Here is a 21,396-nt window from a genome sequence, read left to right on the forward strand (position 1 = left end):
TATTTCATTTTGGTTTTTGGTTAACTCAGGACCTTAGAAGGAAAACCAACCATAGCAGCTAACAACCTTTCAAGTCTCTTGCTGCTTATAAAGCATTCTCAGGAACAATAAGCAGAAACCCACCAGACTTGGAGAAGATATGATTTATTTTATCTGAAATTTTTACAATATATGTGTTAGGTGCTTTTGGTTTGGAATCTGTGGTGGCTCCATTTTAGGTGGTCTGTAGTGGTGAAGAGAAGTACATGGGGGGCAGACAGCTGTGGGGGTCCTGAACAAAGGGGGCTTTGCAAGGCTTGGAACAGGGGCTAGTGGAGATGCCCCTGTCTGGGTACCAAACAAGCACAGGAAATCAAGGAAAGGATGACCCAGGTTTTGCTGCTAGGCTTCATGACTGTCTCCATCGGCCTTCCTTGCTCACCTGCGTGTCCTGGCAGCCCTCTCACAGAGCCCCTGTACACAGGTTTGCAGAGACCCCTGTCAGGTAGAGCCAAGACTTTCTGGTCCAGGTATCCTTTCAGAGAAAACTCAGCTGCCTGCCAGCTCTTCCTGTGCTGTATTTTTGTGCTGCTTCATTTGAGGTTGCAAGTACCTGGAAAAGAAAAGCAGATGTTTTTCAAGAATGTTTATGAAACTTCTGTTTTTAAGGTGCACATTAACGGGACCCAAACTCTTGCATTTGCAGCGTGCTTCTTGAAATTATGTACATGTCCTCTAGAATTTGCTTGGGCAAATCTTTATCCATGGGCATCGGAAACCCCTTGGTTTCTGCACTGAAGCCGTTCCAGTTTTGTCAATGGCACCCACTCCAGTACTCTTGCCTGGAAAATCCCATGGACGGAGGAGCCTGGTGGGCTGCAGTCCATGGGGTCGCGAAGACTCGGACATGACTGAGCGACTTCACTTTCACTTTTCACTTTCATGCATTGGAGAAGGAAATGGCAACCCACTCCAGTGTTCTTGCCTGGAGAATCCCAGGGACAGCGGAGCTTGGTGGGCTGCCGTCTATGGGGTCTCACAGAGTCGGACACGACTGAAGCGACAGCAGCAGCAGTATCTTCCTGCAAATTCTGCAGATCCTTGGGGTGCTTGTCTGATAAGTGGCCCTTGGTCGGGTCTGCTGTTTCCGGGCTCGCAGGATTCTCAAAGCCGCAAGCGTCCTATGGGTGTCTGTGGAGCGTCCGCAGCTCCTCCCCACGTCTGTCCGTCTCCTTACGTCACCGGGCGTGAAGTGTGACTCTGTTGGTCGGGACTTGCGCACGGTCTGTGAGCGCCCTAGAGATGGGCTGATCTTCCTGGACAAGGAAACTCGCTGAACCGTGCGTTGTCCCTGCACAGAATCTGGGTCTGGATTTTTGCCAGGGATTAGAAGACAGCGATGCTCCCTCGGAGACTTCAGGTGCCCCTTGAGTTTGGGGGCTTTCGTTTTCTCTCCTCAGAAACAGATGTCGCATTCGGAACGGGATTGTTGTTCTGGTTGAAAAACCATGTTGGAAACTCTGAAAGTACCAGTTCCGAGGCTAACGGCCTCTCTTTTCTTTCAGCATCTGAAGACTCGAGGCTCAGGATGGGGAACCACGCAGGGAAGCGGGACTTCGGTGCCGAGAAGGGCAATAAGGTAAGGAGTGAGCCACTCCCAATCCTTCAGGTGCTCATACGCCCTGTGGCCGCCAGGGTTTTCCCCTAAAGCCACTGGCTTGTTACCTTCCTTCCCTGGAAACTTCTAGGTCTGAGAATGCTAGTCCTGCACACAGACCAGGACCCGAATTCCTGGGCCAGGACGCCAGGCCCGCTGCGGTCTCACTGTGGCTGGTCGTCCGGGGGCACCTGCCCCCACGTCCCTTTCCACACTGTTGTTTAGGGTGTTTGGAAGATGCAGGAGAACAAACAGGAAAAAATGCAAGTAAAAACCGTTGGAATCCCTCCAGCGACTCAGAATGAATCCTCTGTGGATTTTTAGGCTCAGATTTCCCATTCTCCACCTCATTCCACAGGCATTGGTTTCCCTGTGTGGTGAGGAGCCTCTAGGGATGACCTCTGGGTCCCCAGAGTGACTGAGCCCCTCAAACCGATGACCCATCACCAGGGCACCTCTGTCCACCGAGGAAGCATTTCAGAGTATGAGGAAATAGTCCTGATGTGTGTGTGCTTCCCCCTCCTTTGTAGGAGGGAAAGGTTAATTCTCCCATGTCTTTGGTCCTTTAACTCAAGACTAGGGACAGTTCACAGAACGTCATGATTGCTGAGGATGGACCCGCATGCGCACAGAAGCGCTTCATAAATGTCCACTGGATTGAGTTACGTCATGCTGCAACCCCCAGCCCTCTTTGCCAAGGGTGTGTAGTCAGGTTTCACTTAAGAATAATGAACTTTCTGCCATGGTTGCTTCTCTGATCTATATTTGGACTCAAACATTTCTGTATCAGCCGAGTGGGTAATTTTCCATAATTTGCGTCCATGCCATGCCGTCTATGGGGTCGCACAGAGTCGGACACGACTGAAGCGACTTAGCAGCAGTAGCAGCAGCATGCATGTAAATACGTGATTACATAACTATTTTTGTTCATATTTTATAAAGTGTTTCAAACACTTGAGAGAAAACATTGCTTTATCTAAAACAATGTCATGGTGTTTCTTTCTAATGATTTCAGGCCCAAGGCAACTAGAAGGGGTTTATGTTTCTACAGTGTTGTTGGTTTGGGATTCTCCCCTCCCTGCTGAAAGCAGGACCCCTGTACTCAGTGTGTCAACGGTCGGAGTGGATACCGACTGGGGACTCCTGGTATTTCGTGTAACTCGCGCGACAACTGCCTTACTGATGCTCTCCCTGTGAAGATGTGGTGACTCTGAATGTTCAGTTACTGTGAAGATGGGTCTGGGCGGTGTCTGCCCCAGGAGCACAGAGGCCCCGCTGAGAGTGAAAGTGGAAAAGCAGCTCTTCTCAAGAGAGCCCCATCCTGTTAACACCTGGTATTTTAAGGCTCAGAGCAACTGATTTGCAAGTCTGCTTCTAAAAACCTCTGTGGCTTGCAGTTCCTTTCCTGTTGTTGGACATTGTAAAACACCAAAACATCCTTCTCATTGGTTTAATTTTTACCAAAGTCAGATTTCTGACCAACAGGAGAGCCCATACTTAGGCTTTTGTTATCTGAAAGCTAAATTTTAACATTCTGATAATTAAAAAAAAAAAAAATTCAGTCGTTTTAGACCAATGGCTTCTATGGGACGCTGTTACATGGAACAGTCCTCTTCTTTGCTGTTGTTCAGTCGCTAAGTCAGGTTGGACTCTTTGCGACCCCACAGACTGCAGCACACCAGTCTTCCCTGTCCTTCACCATCTCCCAGAGCTTACTCAAACTCATGCCCATTGAGTCGGTGATGCCATCCAACCATTTCATCCTCTGTCGTCCCCTTCTCCTCCTGCCTTCACTCTTTCCCAGCATCGGGGTCTTTTCCAACGAGTTGGCTCTTTGCATCAGGTGGCCAAAATGTTGGGAGCTTTAACATCATTCCTTCCAGTGAGTATTCAGGACTGATTTCCTTTAGAATGGACTGGTTGGATCTCCTTGCTGTCCAAGGGACTCTAAGAGTCTTCTCCGACACCACAGTTCGAAAACATCAATTCTTTGGTGCTCAGCTTTCTTTATGGTCCAGCTCTCACATCTGTACATGACTCTTCTTTTAATTTTTTGTAACTTGATAGAAAATGTCTGAAGCCTTTTAGGAGTGGTCTGTGCTGTTACTTAGCATTTCAGCTTAGAACAGAAAAGATTACACGTGCTCATGCCCTGCTGTTTACCATCCTGCATGTTTCTGCAGTCATTCTGGGAGGCTTTCTTTTCACTTACAAGACAATGGACCGATGAGAGCTTGTCCTGGGAGCAGTTGTTGACCCGTTAGCAGGCAGGGGGCTGCAAGGAGAGTCAGCCCATGCATCCTCCCAGCTCTGGCTTCTTTGCCGCCCCCTCTCCCTACCGAGTCGCCTCCACCATCGGCCCCACGTCCACAGGCCCCCGCAGGCTGCCTTCGTGGCCTGCAGGCCTGTGCTGGGCACGGGAGGCAGGGGCTCCGTGTGGCGACCCCGTCCCATACCAGGCACCCACCGCCACCCCCGGGGGCTCCCTGCCAGGAGCACGCAACCTCTGCCCCCAGGCTCCTCCCCGTGGCACCCCACTCTTGGCTCACTGGCTCCTCTCTCCTGATGAAGCTGCACCAGGATGCAGGGAGGAGCTCATGAGGGAAGGGGCTCCGGCCTTTCTCTCCCTGTTCCAGCCTCGCGTGTCCTCGTGTGGCAGGCTCCCCTCCAGCAGCGAGGTGGCTGTGAGTACCCTCCTGGCCCGTCAGGAGCAGAGTGAGGCTGGCGGGGGGAGACCCATCCTCCAGGGGGACCAGAGGCCTTCAGGCAGGAAGGCCGCCTACTCACCTTGGGGTCCTTGTTTTCCTGCGTGTCCTGCGGGACTTGGTTTCCAGAAAGCCCCCTTCGCTAACTCATCGGCTCTTTCTCGGGCGGAGCGTATTTACAAGGTCGTTTGGCAGAACTGGGGAAGTACTCAGCCGGTGACCTGTCCCCGGGGACACACAGTTCTCAGCGGCCCTGCCTGCAGAGACTCCAGGAGGAAAAACCAGTTCCTCAAGCTAAAAATAGCACCGTCTACCCCTTGGGAAGGCTGGGCCGGGCAGCCCGGGGCCCCTCTGGGCCCTGGGGAACGGGCGCAATCAGAGCCAGCCCGCTTGACCCTCTGCAGAGCCCACTGGTGCTCAGGTCCGGGCTAGTCCCTGAGGCTGCTCTGCCGTCCCATCCAGGGTTGCTCTGACCGCAGGCAGTCTCTCCCCCGTGGGTCTTAAGCTTTGTTTAACTTTCTTTTTGGAATTAACCCCAGTGCACGTGGGGATCAACTTGAAGAAGGAGCTCTAAGATCTCATTATGTCTTTTTCTCATATGAAGCTAGTGAGGCTGTTCTCTAGTTTACAAGCATTGTTGTTCTTCAGTTGCTAAGTCGTGTCCAGCTCTTGTGACCCCATGGAATGCAGCCTGCCAGGTTCCTCTGTTCATGGGATTTCCCAGGCAAGAATACTGCAGTGGGTTGCCATTTCCTCCTCCAGGGGATCTTCCCAACCCAGGGATCAAACCTGAGTCTCCTGAGTTGGCAGGTGGATTCTTTACCCCTGAGCCACCAGGGAGGCCCAGTTAGAAGCATTATAACCAGGAAATGTGAGAAATAAAGAGCACTTTATCTGGCATTCCCACACATTTTCCAAAATGATGAAATCAATTGTTGATCCATTCCAACTCTGGAAAATCTAACAATAATAATTTTGAAAGCCTGCTCTTCACCTGTGGGACCTCCTTACTATTCCTGGCAGTGGTATCTGGCACACAAAAGTTCCCCAAAGGTGCCCGGCCATGTTTCTGGATTTTTCCATTTAATCAACTTAAGAAAAAAGATACCATGCTGAGAAACAAGGTTGAGAGCAATTGCGGAATTCAGATGCCTGTCGGAATTGTACAGCAGGGAGTAACTGGTTAGTCTGTTTTGTGTTTCCAGTTAAACTGATTAGCTCTTTGAGCTGTTCCTCCAAGCCCAGAGCATGCTGGCCGCCCCTCCAGGTATAATCATAGCCCTGGGGAAGCCATTCGGTATTTAATCACCAAACCCCACTGTCTGATGAGCCCCTGGGATGCTGTGCCAGCACCACTCTGAGAAGTGAGAGGTGGAGTTTGCAAATACATACAGGAGCACCAAGCAGCTCAGCCCTCCCCACGGAGATGAAAATGTAGATTTGCCAGGAAAATACCTTTCCTGCAAACCGGCTGACATCCGCGCTGTGGGACGGGCTTCTGCCCCCGGGGGTTTGTGCCTCAGTGTATTCCTCTACAGAACCGTGATCCAGCATCATCTTGCCCCAAGTGTGGGGTGCCGTCAGTGGTCTCTCTGATGCAGGAGGCCCCGTACTTGCCACCCCGGCCTCCAGAGGAAGAAGCTTTCTACTTGAAGCTGTCACTTGCTGCTGGGTCCCTGCCGTCCTTTCTCCACCCACACGGAAACTAAGAGCCCTGAGGCTCCGCTCGAGGATGTGTGTGTCCTTGCCCCTCCCGGTGCTGCTCTTGGCGGGATCCAGTGCTCCTCCCGCCCACACTGCCAGCTCCAGACCGACACTATTCACCTGAGGGTCCCATCCCCAGGGCAGGATATCCTCCCCGCCGCCTGCCCCGAAGACAGCACAAGGGGGGCCTTTAAACCCCAAAGCCAGGGTGCTTTATCCCCACGTCAGGCTTCCTCCTGTGGTTCCTCCTGAACCGACCACCGTCGCCATGACTACTGCACAGCACAGGAAGCGGGTTTGCTAAGACTGTCTTCTATCGGGTCGGGTCGCCCAGACCCACATGACAGGGCTGCCGTGCCTTTGAGCAGGGAGTCATTGCTCTGTGTTGGTGACTGTCAGACCCGTGTTCGGGTAATTCTATTGTCTTAGGTGAGAATTGAATAATTATTTTTGGAAATCTCAAGTAGTTACTAAGCTAAATAAGAGATGTTTTAAAATTTAGAGGGCAGAAAAATAGAAAGTATTTCCCTGAAGACATTCACCAGTCTAGTCTGATACTCAGATATGTGGAAACACCTGGTCAGCGTCTAGTAAAGCCTTAGACTGTGAGATGCAGGCACAGTTGCACTCGAATCTGTCTTCAACAGTCCCAGAGTCCTTCGTCTGTCTGTCTGTCTCCCTCTGTCTCCATTGGTATGCCCATCTGTGTCACACACACACGTGCACCTATCAAGAATCCCCCTTCACCTCAACGGTGGAGCATTAAACCACCTTCCAGGCTTTCCTGGTGGCTCACATGGTTAAGAGTCTGCCAGCAATGCGGGAGACCCAGGTTCAATCTCTGGATTGGAAGGATCCCCTGGAGAAGAGAGTGGCTACCCACTCCAGTATTCCTGCCTGGAGAATCCCATGGAGAGAGGAGCCTGGCGGGCTACAGTCCATGGGGTTGCAAAGAGTCAGACATGACTGAGCGACCAACATTTCACTTCACAAACCACCTCCCGGTGGGCAGACAGCGCGCTGTCCAGTAGCTGCCTCGCGTTGGTTCCTCGCTGTGCAGACCTGCAGGAGCTGCTGCCCTGCACCCCAGCCACCCGGCGGGCAGTCACGTGACACGCAGGATGAGAAGCACATGAAATGTGGTTGGTACAACCCAAGAACCAAATCTTTAATGTTACTGATGTTGAAAGGACTTAGATTTTAAGATCCGCATGTCTCAAGGGGCAGTGTGGTCCCACTGTGCTTGACACACCTACCCTTAGTTCCAGCGTCCCCAGAACCTGGCAGACTCACATCAGCTCCTTCTTGTCAATGACAAACACCAGGGCCTCTCTCAAAGTCATACGATTTCATACAGCAGTGAGTATGGAGTTCAGAAGGTAAAGTCCTCTGAAAACACACCCTCATAAGTACCAACAGCTGCAGAGGTCAGCGCCGTGAGCTCCAGCCGCGGACCTCGGCCGTGAGGGTTCCCCGTTCCCGCCCAAGGGGGCCGCCTGCTGCAGGACTGGGAGTCACACATGGCAAACAGCATCCATGAGTCTAACTGCTTCTGCATTTCCTGCACTTCCTGTAGAAGCCTGACCGCCTGACTTGCTTGGTGCTAGAACTTCAGTGAGCTCTTGAAAAGAGAAATAAAATCATGTAGAAAACGCGCCCTTTCAAGGAGGCCTTCCAAAATCTGTAAGTGATCAATAGTCTCTGATTCAAGTCGTGGAGAAATCAGCATGGGATCTGTATCTGACTTGAGGAGGGACCACAGGAGTGTAAAATGAAAGACCTGGTCCAGGCTAAGCTTGTGAAATCAGCACTGAAGGACCCAGGGCCGCCTCTGAAGGGGTGTAGGCTCCCAGCTGTCCTCTGGGCCCCGAGGGACAGCGGTGTCCCCGAGGAGGGTGGTGAACGTCACGTTTGAGAGGCAGCCCTTCTCAGCAGCAGGAGAGCACAGCCTTGCCGAGACTTCCTGAGCTCTCACTTAACAGCCGGGCCCCAGACGTGCGGGGTCAGCACCCACCTGCTCTCCAAGGGGATTGAAGACAGTCTGTTGTCACAGTCTTGGGTGCCGAGCACAAGCCTATGCTTGATTCTGATTTGTAAGGACTGTGAGGGAGCATTTTGTTGCCTCTGAAAAGCTCAGAACATGTACACCTTTGTCAGTCGAGCAGCCATGGGCCTCACAAACAGACCTGAGTGAGGAGTGAGACACGGGTGTCATTAGCAAGCAAACCGCCCCCTCAACAGCCCTCATAAAAATAATGAGGCAGTGACAAGGTGGTGCCCCGGGGAGCATAAACCCGAAGGAGGCAGCTTAGCAGCCCTGATTCATGACCCCACCTGGCTGCACTCCACCCTCGCTCGGCCCCAGGCCAGCCCCGCCCCTCCCAGGATGGCCTCGTGGACCCCTGCCCGGGGCCCCTCTCATCCTCTGTCGTCCCTTCTCCTCCTGCCCTCAATCTTTCCCAGAATCAAGGGCTTTTCTAATGAGTCAGCTCTTCGCATGAGGTGGCCAAAGGATTGGAGTTTCAGCTTCAGCGTCAGTCCTTCCAATGAACACCTAGGACTGATCTCTTTTAGGATAAACTGGTTGGATCTCCTTGCAGTCCAAGGGACTCTCAAGAGTCTTCTCCAACACCACAGTTCAAAAGCATCAATTCTTCTGCGCTCAGCTTTGTTTATAGCCCAACTCTCACATCCATATATGACCACTGGAAAAACCATAGCCTTGACTAGAGGGACCTTCTCTGCTCACCTGCTAAGCAAGGGCCCTGAGGGGACCTGAGGCCCCCAGCTGAGGGTTTAGGGCTTGAAACACCAGGGGCGTGGAGTCCCCTGCAGTGCACATCTTTTGTGTCCTGTCACCCTACCATAGGGCTTATTAGGGTTGAGCAAACTTAGTTTTTATCAGAAACCACGAACAAATTTGCAAAGAGCTGACTTTGGGCCACAAGAGTCGTTCAGTAGAAGTGACACTTTGTCAGACATTTCTGAGATGGATCATAGATTCTGTATTGCACCTCCTCCACCTTGCCCTGCCCTCAACACACACACACACACACACACACACACACACACACACACACACACGCCTAAATGGAAAAGAAACTGGAAAACTATTAAGAAAAGTGACACATTGAACACCCGTCATTAACTATAAACAACGTGACAATAAACCTGTCCTCTGGATGAAACTACAGCAGAGCAGCCCGCCGTTCAGCCCCAACCCCGCACCCTGCCATGAGCCTTCTCTTCTCACAGTCAAGTTCTTGGGCCCCCAGCAGCTGATCACACAGGGTCGGGAGCCCAGTGACCTACGACGCACCTGTTGACCGTCTTGTTTACAGCTGGTCTCACAGGCATTCCTTCCGCGTTCCTTCCCTCCCTGTCCTGGCCCCTGACTCCTGTGTTACTCCATCTGTGACACTGAATCATTTCTGAGAACTGACGGGAGGGGGCGAGGAGGCCAGAGACATTGGCCCGTCATCAGACACGCAGCGCAGAACAAGCTGAGGCAATGCTGACATCAGTGAATCGTTTGTTTCTTTTAAGTTGGGGAAGTATTTGAGCTCAAGATGGATACACTTGACCTGAAAATCGTGTTCAGGTTTGGTTTGGGGTTTGCATTGGATTGAGAACATAGTTGCAAGCATGGCACTGCAGATAAGATTTCATGAATTGTTAGTGACTTGAATTCAAGCATGAAGAGGGTGGAAGAGTTAGATTTCCCAGGAATGGAGAGTGTACTGAGCACCTCCTTTAGGGGGTCCGGGTGGACCGGCTGGAGAGAGTGCCTGGGTGGTACATGGTTTTAATCCCCAGTCTCTTTAGGGCTCGCCACTTGGGTTGCCCACAGGCAGCTCCCGAGCTGCTGTTTCTGACGACCTGCCAGGTAATTTCAGAAAGGCCACCGTGTTATTTTATCTTTGAGGACAAGTTTATTTCCAACTCTGACAGTGAAAAGTGTGTCATATGAAAAACTCTGCACTTGCTTTGTTATTAAGGAAAAGCTTTTTAAAAAATTAATCAAACACTCTTACAATGTTTTAAATGAAACAAAACCTAAAAATCCAGATTTCAAAGTGATGCTTCCTGTCCTTTTCACTCATGACTAAAGCAATGTGACTTTAAAGCTTAAATTTGAGAGATTTTAGAGACCGGAATACATTAATGAAAATTTATCTTTGTGTGTGTGTGTGTGTGAGGGTGGGGGACATTTTTTCGTCCACCAGCCTCCAAACTGCAAAATACCCATCGGCAGCTGTGTGAACATCTTCTCAGGCTCAGCCCGAGCTCTGCACTCAGACAAGTCTAACACACGATAGTCCTAATTGAGATTTGATATGCACGTTAATTTAATTTTCATGTGGTTACACAGAAGTGTAGATAAACTTCATTATTGTTTCCGTGACTTTTGATACTTGAAAAACAAAGTCTCTTATTTACTGCATCCTAAATTATGCTGTTGCACACATCATATGTAACCAAATGTAAGTCGTGAGTGAATAAATAAGGCAAGTTGTTAATTACTCTAATTCCCCTTGGAGAGTGAGGGTGGCTGCAGCCCGGGCTATTCACAGATGTGTGTGTTCACACTTGACCTTCTCCTAGCTGCACTAAATCACAAAAAAACAGCATCTCAGAATTTAAAAATAAAATGTTTTTGAGTGTGTTGGTGAGATAATGCCTCTTTCAGACTCAGTCTGCAGAGTGTCCTTGCCAGCACACCTGGGGCCTGGCCCCCAGCCCCTGTCCCCCCAACCTGCACCCGCCACTCCCCCCACCCTCCGCCCTTGCTGCGGACCCCCTCTTCCAGCTACTCATCATGTGCCCCTCGAACTGGTGTGCACCCACACCCCTGGGTTCATTCTCTTTCCCTGGCTGGCTCCCCTCCACCCTGCAATGCACACCTTGTGGGAATGAAGACCAGCCCGCCTGTGCCCGCACCTCCCGGGCCCCCGGGCACTGGCACAGCCAGCAAGTCAGTGGCGCTTCACCCCAGGGTCGGCTTGGGTGCAGTCTGGTCAGGGGGAGGCATCCAAGCTGACCTTGGTAGTGAACTTCAGACCCTGCAGGGGCCCTTACTTTTGCTGGAAATACCTGAATGTGCATTTGCAGAGAGTGTCAAGCACACGCTCTAGATGGAGCGAGGAACTGATCCCAGTGGTCTTGGTGATCGGCATCCGCCATCTGTGTGTATCAAGTTCTTGAGAGCACTTGGTTTCTTAATCAAGTTCAGGTGACTCATCTTGCTCTTGATCGGGTGGAAACCAGCTTCGGCCTGACTGTTCCTCTGATTCCTGGAGCGAGTCTGAGCAGGTTCTCTGTTTTGGGGATCCGCCTGGGTGATCGTGCATACGGAACTCAGCTAGGAAGAAAAGCACCGCAGAGGCAAGTGGCAATTCCATTTTGCAAAACAAGTGCGTTCCTTTTGAGCAAGGGAACCAGAACACAGGCGCAATCCGAGTTGTCTGTGAAATCTCTCTTCCTTTTGTTTCTCAATCTTATTGCATTAACAGGTACATTAAAGCCTGATTTTTATTTACAAAGATTGTATTTCCACCTTTACTAAAATGTGGGGGAAAAAACAGAAAATGCATGTAGTAAAATCAGTAGTGATGAAGTCGTGCAGTGACCGTACTAGCTGAGGGTCAGATTCTGTTACAGTCACGACACATATGGACTATTTCGTGTTCAGGATAATCCAGGAACTACGTGGTATCATTATGCCCATTTTGTGTGGAAGGAGGAAACAGAGGAGGGAGAGGTGAGGCTTACATTCAGAAAAATAGTTGAAACCTGGTACATCAGCGTGTTTGTCCTTTGAGCGAAGACGCATCTTCCAGTACTAGCCTTCTGCTTGTCGTCCTGTCTGCATCAAGGAAGCAGTTGAATACCCACGTGCAGGCTCAGAGCAACAAGTTCCAGGACAGTAGGTAGGAGAGGTTTTCATTCTACAAAACTAAAGGACGTGAATTCACCTTCAGATGAAGAAAGTCAGAATTTTCCATTACCTTATTCTGTTTCCAGTAATGTAGAATATCCGTTTGAGCTAAATGAATGTCCTTCTGTGAATTAGCTTTAAGTGCATTTTAATTAAACTTTCGAGTCACCCAACCATCAAACTCTTTCAGTAAAAGAGCTCCACTAAAACCCACTTCCCTCTCCCCCCACCCCATGCCCTTCCTGTGTCGGCATCCTTCTTATTCTACTTAACCTGCTGATAGAGCAGTGACTTACAGAAATAAACAGCAGGATATTTGCATTCCTAAAATAGATGTTAGAATGTCCAGTTACATAACAGGCCTCAATAGACAGTTTTACTGTGACACTCGTGAAGATTTATGTTGCTCTGACTTCTGAAAGTCAGTGATGAAATAAAGTCCTGAGCTCCTTTCTTTGCGTGGCTTATTTACAGAACACTGCAATCGTAATTATGCTACTAAATGGTCTTCTAGAGATGGTGGCTTTAAAAGTAAGTAGTACAAGGATCGTTTCCTAATCCAAGATAATAGGGCCCGCAAGCGCCTCAGACATGCAGTGCTGAATTCCTTTCAGTGATGCTGGTGTCTCACTTAAACTGCCTGCAAGCTAAGCATTTACGCTTTCTAAAATATCTCTATTAAGATGTGATGCACGTGCCGTACAATTCACCTGTATAATCTGTACAATTCAGTGATTTTTTTAGTTTAGTCGTAGATGCATGGGACTCTCACAGCAGTTGATTTTAGAACCTGTTCATCACCTCAGAAAAGAATTGTACTCTTCAGATGTCACATCCCCCCAGCCTCCTGGCCTCTAGCCATAAGTGATCGCTGCTTCTAGATTTCTGTACTCTGGACATTCTGTCTGAATGTCTGACTGTAACCATTTAATACGTGGTCTTTTCTCTCTGGCTTCTTTCAGGTAGTATGACATTTTCAATGGTCGTCCATATTGTAGCCTGTGTCATTGTTTTTAAGGTCAAATAATATCTTTTGTATGGATATTTCACATTTTGTGTACCCGTTCATCCATTGATGGACAGTTGGGTTGTTTCCACGTTTTTGGCTACTATAAATAACAACCACTAAAAACAAAAACTCACAGACAAGTTTTAGTGTGGACATAGGTTTTCTTTTTTCTCATATAGCGTCTTAACTTTTAAAAATCCTAGATTTTTCATATAGTCATATTATCAAAAATTCTTCCTATGTTTTCCAGACAAATCTAGAAAAGGGGCCTTGGATTTGAAGTCTAATCCCATTGAGAGTCGTAATTCTTTTCCTCTGGAGTCCACAGTATTGAGTAGGAAGCATTTTTGTACCTTTAGTCATAAATCTATTCCAGTTAATCACTCTAGCCATCCCCCACCCCCACCCCCCAGCCCCAGGCCACCATAATGTGCTTTCAGTCCCTATGGATTTGTCTATTCTGGACATGTCTTATGTATGTAATCATACAACGCTTGTGTGTGTGTGTGTCTCATGTCTTTCACTGACAATGTTTTCAAGGCTCATCCGTGTTGTAGCACATGTCAGTACGTCATCCCTTTTTATTACTGAATAATATTCCACTGTAGGAAAATGGCATGTTTTACTATCCATTCATTGGTTGGTGGACATTCAGGTTGTTCCCACCTGTTGGGATTGTGAATTGTGATGCTGTGAACGTGTGTGTGTGTGTGTTTGCCTGGATATATGTTTTCATTTGTCCTGGGTGTATACAGAGGACGCACATGCTGAGTCAAATAAGTAACTCTGCTTCTGAGGGGCCAGCCGACTCTCCCACAGCAGCTGCACCATTTTATTACCCGAGTAAGCAGTTTTCATTTTTCTTCCCATTCTTTACTTTGATCCTGTAAGCTTTCAGTGTTTTGCTGGTATCTTCTGTTACTTGTCCAAATCCAGCCAAGAGCAAGAATAAGACTATGATCCTTGTTTATTTTAAGAAATAAACCAAAAATGCTGAGTAATAAGTGCAGAGTAATCAGAAGTATTTTATATACGTCTTAATAGTTTACAAACAATATACACTTACACATCCATACTCACAGGCACACACACACTCAGACACACACATGTATACAAACACACACACAATTTTTTCTGGTGCTTGTACTTTAGTACTTTAATGGTTTCAAACAAAGTTTATCACCAGACTTAAGTAACAGGAACATATATATGGTGGTGGTTTAGTCGCCAAGTCTGACTCTTTGCACCCCATGGACTGTAGCCCGCCAGGCTCCTCTGTTCATGGGATTCTCCAGGCAAGAACGCTGGAGTGGGTGGCCATTTCCTTCTGCAAGGGATCTTCCCAACCCAGGGATCAAACCCCAGTCTCCTGCATTGCAGGTGGATCCTTTACTGACTGAGCCCCCAGGGAAGCCAGAAGGAACACACAGACTTTCTCACCCACAGAAAACACCTGTAGATGCGATCCCCACCCCACCACACTCGGTCCCTGAAGCGCCCACACCACCCTGGCTGACTGGTCGTCGGCCAGACGGTTTCCTTGCTTCCCTTGCCCTCTCTGCTGGCAGCTGAGGTCTCTGAGAAGTGACTGAGAGCAGACGATGGGAACTGAAGCTAAACACTTACACAGCCAGCCCTACAGGGCCTCAATTTATTCTGAGTGTGAAAGGAATGATTTGCTTCTTGAAACAGAGAGAGAGAGAGTTTCCCTTAGAGAGTCTTCAATTTTCCTTGAAAACAGTGTTTCTGGAGCCTGGGCCTGCCTGGCTAGCGCCCTGGCCTCCGCCCCAGGTGCCCGCCCAACCCTCTCCGCAGGTCGCAGCTCCACAGGCTCCTCTCTCTACCAGCAGAGCACCTTCCTGGGAGGATCCTAGGCTGGGGGTGTCCTGGGTGACCCCCAGGGTCACCCAAAGGTGATCCTGGGCCTGGGTATCCTGGGTGATCCTGGCCAGGTGATCCTGGCCCAGTGGCCAAGCCCACACTGGCTCCTGGGAGTCACGGGCAGCTCAGGGGTGTCAGAGGGTGACCACCCTGGAGAGGGGTGACATTCCAGCTCCGGGGATGTGAGTCAGCCCCTCAGGATTCCCACCAGGGACGCTCTGCCTTCTTTGACCCTGGAGCTGCGTCCACCCTCTGCTTGAGGCCCTGGCTCGATATCCAGGGAGAAAGAGTGGGAAGAAGGCTCATGTCAGAAAGCGCGTGTGAGATCAGTGACCCCAGCGGAAGACAGTGTGCAAAGATGCTCCCTTGTTGCCATCACTCTTTCTGTCTCTGGGAATTATCACCCCAATGTTATAGGAAGTCTTCTCTACCTTTCCTCTGATGAAACAAGAATATTTTAAAAAGTCCTCAGTTCACAGGAATTTCCTAATCACACAGCTAGAAACCTCTGCATTATGATGTTCCTTCCACACTTGAGCAAATGAAGTAGAGAGAACTTCAATTGTTTTCCAAAGTTACCCATCTTGGGGGTGAGGGGGCTGGATTCAGGTACAAGAAATGGTCCTCAGAGACCCGGTTCTTAGCTTTTGTGCAAATCATGATTTGGTACAATCAAGACCCGACTCATTGGAAAAGACCCTGATGCTGGGAAAGACAAGGTAATAGGAGAAGGGGGTGGTGGAGGGCGAGATGGTTGGATGGCATCACTGACTCAATGGTCATGAATTTGAGCAAGCTCTGGGAGATAGTGGAGGACAGAGGAGCCGGGCGTGCTGCAGTCTATGAGGTCAGAAGGAGTCAGACACGACTTAGTGACCAAACAATAAAAACAACACCCCTTCCATGATGACTAAGGTCAAAGATGTGTGTGGCACCCTGAGATTTCTCTGATGAGGCTTATAATGCTGGATGGTGACTGGTACCCAGAGCTCTGTGGGTCCAACCAGGCTGTGTTCTGTCAGGCAAGCCTGAGAGGCTGAAACGTGGACGTGGAGTGTGGTGAATGTGCTGCTGCTGAACCTGTAATGAAATCTCTGCCGGCTTTCTTCTTTCTGTTTAAGATGGTGACATCAGTCAAGCCTAAGATACGGAGGCAGCATCATGGGGGCGGGGGAGTGACCAGTGAAACTTACCTTGCTCAACATCCAAGGAACTGAGTGTGGTGGATCACGCCGTACGTTTTTCCAGGGTATCTCAGAAAAAGTAAGCGTGATGCTCACTCAGCAAGCTGGCTCACCCCACCCAGGACCAGTTTAAATGGGGCTGATCTGATAGGGACTGGCTGGATGGTTCTCTGGTTTTCTTTTTGAGTTTTGTCTACAACATGGGAGCTCCCCACGGAGGCCCATGACTTCACATTCCTCACATTCTCAGCTCCTGCGACGAGATCCTCATGGGAATTGATGAGTGAATGAGAAGAGAATTGAGGAAATAAAACCAGATAAGACTTCCCCTGAATCTAAACCCATGATGCCCACTCAAGTGTCATGGCAGTTCAGGAAATGTCTTTTTTTAAGGTACTGCACACTTCTCAAAACCAGTTCTCACTTCTTTTTTTTTTTTTTTTAAGCAATCTATACTGGACCATGTCTCCAAGTCTAACATTTACCTGGTTTTGCAGTTTAGAATGTCACTTTTTAAATGTCTCAACACCTTTCCTCTCCTGATATGTGTTTTCTAGTTTGAATCAGAACTTTTGTAAACTTTTTAACTTTTAAAAAATGTGCCTGTAGTGGGTTTTTTTTACCCCTCCCCCAGAGCTTTCTTGTTATTTGTCAGAAGTTTCTATAATGATCAGCAACTTATCCTCTGGGTCATTCCTCCTAAAATTGCCACCCTGAGACTATCAGTCTTATAAAAAGGCTGGACTGACAAAAGGCAGCTTTTCCTCCATAATTGCATGTGTGTGTCAGTAGCTCTACCAAGTAGAAGAAAATCTCTAAAAATGACAGCGATGCACTGAAAGGATGGGGTCTGCTGCCAGGGAATTGGACACGATGTTGGCAGGCACAGCAAACTGCTTCCGTTACGACGAACATTGTGCCAAGACTGCTGAATAATGAATCTCCTTGATGATTATGGGAGTTTTGCTTGTATTTTCCCCTAAAATTCACAGGGGAAAGTAAGTGCATTCTTACACTGTTAGACTGATGGAAGGGAAAACCGCCACAAATATTACAAGGAGTCCTAACAGCTTGACACACACTCAGAGATTTACAGTCACGGACACAATTTAGGAATCAGGACGCACTGGGACAAGGACACTTGGGGTCTCCGTGTCCTGGGCCTGACCCTCTTATAGGTTGAGCCCTTTATCACATTTTATAACTTACAGGAAGCTCTTCTTTATCATGAAAATTTCATCCCATTTGAGGCACATCGCCTTTATTTTCTTTGTGTCATGCATGGACATTTCACTTATTGAAAATGTGTTCTTTATAGGGATGTTTTTTATACTCACGAATAGCAGCAGTATCAGGTCTCAGAAACAAGTTCTTTTCTTTGGACAGAAATTAGTCAGTAAATTTCCCAGGGCAGCATGTACTTTCCACACACCCTCGTGCTCCAGGGTGTGGGGGAGAGATGTTTACTCAAGTAGAGGGTTGGTAGGAGAAGGGAGAAGGTGGGGGCGGAGGGGGAGGTGCCTCCCTGGTCCTGCCTGTATCACCGTCGGCGCCGGGGGCTGCACCTGTGGGCGCTCTGATGGAAGGGCGCCCTGTTACCACAGCCCAGAGGCTTCGTGAGGCATGGTGTGAGACACGAAGCATCTCTTCAGCACGATGCCACTCCAGCCTCACCCATGGATGTGAGGAAGCTGTGTGACCATATCATAAGCCTCTATTCACTGAAAGCACAGTAATTTGCCTGAAATATCAAGCTTTTCCTCTGAACCATCCTCCCTGACCCTCAGCACTGTTTTACTGAGTTTTACCGAGAAGGAAAACACTGTCCATTCTAGTTAGAAGACATCATTGATTTTGCAGGAGCATCCTGATTTTAAAACGTGGGGAAAAATATCCACAACGATTTATAGTAACAGCTAAATTGTATTGAATTAACCACTTCTCCAATAAAGCTTATTATTTTGTAGTTAGTGAAGGATATGATATTGCTGGGTTTCCCAGATGGCGCTAGTGGTAAAGAACCCACCAGCCAATGCAGGAGAGATTCGAGTTCCAACCCTGGGTGGGGAAGATATCCTGGAGGAGAAATGGCAACCCACCCCAGTATTCTTGCCCAGAGGATCCCATGGACAGAGGAGCCTGGCGGGCTACCGTCCATAGGGTCACAAAGGGGTGGCCATGACTGAGATGACTTAGCACAGCACACACCTGGTATTGGTACCAGCATAGAAGGGACACGTGAAACCAGCACAGGTAACAAGAATTTATAGCTGATGAAAGAATCTATCACAAAATTCTTTCTGTTCCAGGTTTTACTCTCTTCTGAAAATAAATAGGTAGATATGAAAAAATGCATACTATGTTACCTTTGGCTCCCTCTGCTAAAACAGAACTTAGCCATTTAAAACTAGTCTTCAGTTCAGTTCAGTCACTCAGTCGTGTCCAACTCTTTGTGACCCCATGGATTGCTGCACGCTAGGCTTCCCTGTCCATCACCAACTCCCAGAGCTTGCTCAAACTCATGTCCATCGAGTCAGTGATGTCATCCAACCATCTCATCCTCTGTCGTTGTCCCCTTGTCCTCCTGCCCTCAAGCTACTCTTAAAAAGCATAAAATTGAAGTTTTCTCTCCAGCACTTGTGGGGGACCAGGCACTGTGCTGGGTTTGGGGCTAGAAAGATTTATCAGGCAAGGCCCCATCCTCAAACAGTTTACAGTGTTGGTGGGGAGACAGGGATGGGGCATATTGGTCTACAGTAGAGACCAGCTCAGCTCTACAGGATGGGGGGAGGGAGGACACAATGGGACTGGAGGCAGGGAAGCCACTGACGTTGGGTGGAGCTCCGTGAGGGCCTGAACCCCCAGGTCAGGCGGAAGGGATGATCTGAAAGATAGCAATGCGAAGTGTGCACGGAGCCCAGAGAGTGAAGCAGCAGGGAGGGGAGCTCAGCGAGGCAGGCTGCCCATGGTCTGGCCAGAAGCCAAGGTAGGCACTGTCTTTAAAAGATTACGGTTTGACTCATTCAGCCTCCAGAAATGTGTCTTGTGCAACGTTGAGCAAGCAAGCAAGGATTAAGGCAGCGTCAGTCATAACAGGTCACAGGGTCACGGGCAGGAGCCTGGTCACCTGGGGAGAGTGACGCTGTGATGCGGGGCTGGGTCCCCGCTGACCAGGACAGCGTGTCCTCAGGGACGCCCTCTCCAGGACTCCCGGTTCAGTGACAGAGCAAGAAGCAGAGCCATATCCGAGTGTGGCAGCATTTACATAAACACAAAAAGGAGGAGGAAGGGAGTGAACTTGGGCAATGGCTGCAATGAGCCCAGGCTGTTTTGAGGAAGACAGAGGCTAGAAGCTCACCCGCAAGCAGGGTGGCAGCTGGGTGGCAGCTGGGTGGTGCCCAGGGAGCCTACCCATCTCCCCGTGACCTTTTCAGTGCCTTTTGAATTTGATGTCAAGCACAGGCATTTCATAGGAAAATAATTAAATACCATAAGATTGATTTAAAATAGGAACTGAACCACATCTATTTTGTGCACTTAAATTTTTAAATTCAAAAAGCACCCTGGAAAAAAAAATTGACATAAACAAGAAAAAAGACAAGGGGTCCCCCCACACCCAAAAAAGAGCACAATGGTCTCCATAAAAGAGCAGAGGGAGTGGGGGAAGGGAGGGAAGAAACTCCAACTCTGAGGGTGCAGGTTCCCAGAGGAGACAGGATGGAGACCCAGCCAGTCCAGCCCCTCCCCTCAGAGGTCCAGGTGGGTCGAGGACGTTAGTATCAGTCCTGCACCCTAGAAGGGGCTCTCCCCCAGGGCTGCTGCTGTTATCCAGTCGTTCAGTCATGTCTAACTCTTTGCAACCCCATGGACTTCAGTACGCTAGGTCTCCCTGTCCATCACCAACCCCCGGAGTTTACCCAAACCCATGTCCATTGAGTCAGTGATGCCATCCAACCATCTCATCCTATGTTGTTCCCTTCTCCTCCTGCCTTCAATCTTTCCCAGCATCAGGGTCTTTTCTAATGAGTCAGTTCTTCACATCAGTTGGCCAAAGTATTGGAGCTTTAGCTTCAGCATCAGTCCTTCCAATGAATATTCAGGACTGATCTCCTTTAGGACGGACTGGTTGGATCTCCTTGCAGTCCAAGGAAATCTCAAGAGTCTTCTCCAACATCACAGTTCAAAAGCATCAATTCTTTGGCACTCAGCTTTCTTTATAGTCCAACTCTCACATCCATACATGTCTACTGGAAAAACCACAGCTTTGACTAGACAGACCTTTGTTGGCAAAGTAATGTCTCTGCTTTTTAATATGCTGCCTAGGTTGGTCATAACTGTTCTTCCAAGGAGCAAGCTTCTTTTAATTTCATGGCTGCAGTCATCATCTGCAGTGATTTTGGAGCCCCCCAAAATAAAGTCTGTCACTGTTTCCATTATTTCCCCATATATTTGCCATGAAGTGATAGGACCAGATGCCATGATCTTTGTTTTCTGAATGTTGAGTTTTAAGCCAGCCTATTCACTCTCCTCTTTCACTTTCATCAAGAGGTGCTTTAGTTCCTCTTCACTTTCTTCCATTAGAGTGGTATCATGTGCATATTTAAGGTTCTCGATATCTCTCCCAGCAATCTTGATTCCAGCTTGTGACTCATCCAGCCCAGCCGTTCTCATGATGTGCTCTGCATGTAAGTTAAGCCTTGATGTACTCCTTTCCCAGTTTTGAACCAGTCAGTAGCTCCACGTCCTGTTCTCTCCCAGGGCTACCACTGGGAGAAAGTTAGAACCCAAGGGAATCAGTTTTGGTATCAATTCCATCCCATGCTTTCAGCTCACAGTCCAAAACAGGGACCAAGTAGCCACATTCCTGAGATACATGGGATGATGTCTAGCATGTTTAATGTAATCATTTCAGTGTCTTCTGTATGGAAATACATCCTCCGGATGCTTGCTTGCTCAGGCAGAGAAAACAAAGCAGAATTCCACATCCTGTACAGAAATCCACACCCTGAACTGAAATTCCACCTCAGACCTTGAGGATGGATGTGAGAATTTGTTAATCAGCTCCAAAATGTGTCAGGAGGAAAACATATTAGACTATTTTAAGAGTTTATGTTGTGTTTTTTTTTTCCACCCCCAGGACAGTGAAACTAACAGAGGAGAACATGAAAAGAAGAGAAACACTCGTGACCTTTCCCGGGAGATCTCAGAAGACAGTGATGTGTTTGGTACGTAACGTGAAAATGAGAAGATGTGATTTCCTATGGTGATCCTGGGAAAACACATTCTCATTGGGAGAAGGTGTAACTTTTTAGTTACATGAGTGAACTGTGAGTCCTTTC

At 48.7% G+C, this 21,396-nt stretch overlaps 1 protein-coding gene and 1 long non-coding RNA gene across 6 annotated transcripts in view; one reads left to right on the plus strand and one right to left on the minus strand.

Annotated features, from left to right (window-relative positions):
* Positions 1 to 21,396, plus strand: part of MBP (myelin basic protein) — a 104,445-nt gene that overhangs the window by 22,521 nt on the left and 60,528 nt on the right. For all 4 annotated transcript variants that reach the window (XM_005223934.5, XM_005223935.5, XM_005223937.5 and 1 more), the window contains 2 exon segments: positions 1,545 to 1,618; positions 21,195 to 21,282. In XM_005223934.5, the coding sequence (XP_005223991.2) occupies positions 1,568 to 1,618; positions 21,195 to 21,282 (139 nt within the window). In that variant the 5' untranslated portion in view covers positions 1,545 to 1,567.
* On the minus strand, positions 129 to 12,254 carry LOC101903290 (uncharacterized). Of its 2 annotated transcripts, XR_009492685.1 has the most exons (4): positions 11,818 to 12,254; positions 11,140 to 11,407; positions 4,424 to 8,231; positions 129 to 592 (listed from the first exon to the last, which is right to left on the minus strand). It is a non-coding gene; the product is annotated as an uncharacterized lncRNA (long non-coding RNA). The 2 variants fall into 2 exon arrangements; XR_009492686.1 differs by lacking the exons at positions 11,140 to 11,407; positions 11,818 to 12,254 and adding an exon at positions 9,365 to 11,131.

The sequence above is a fragment of the Bos taurus genome, chromosome 24 (assembly GCF_002263795.3).
Source record: "Bos taurus isolate L1 Dominette 01449 registration number 42190680 breed Hereford chromosome 24, ARS-UCD2.0, whole genome shotgun sequence".
In the NCBI taxonomy this organism is placed as follows: domain Eukaryota; kingdom Metazoa; phylum Chordata; class Mammalia; order Artiodactyla; family Bovidae; genus Bos; species Bos taurus.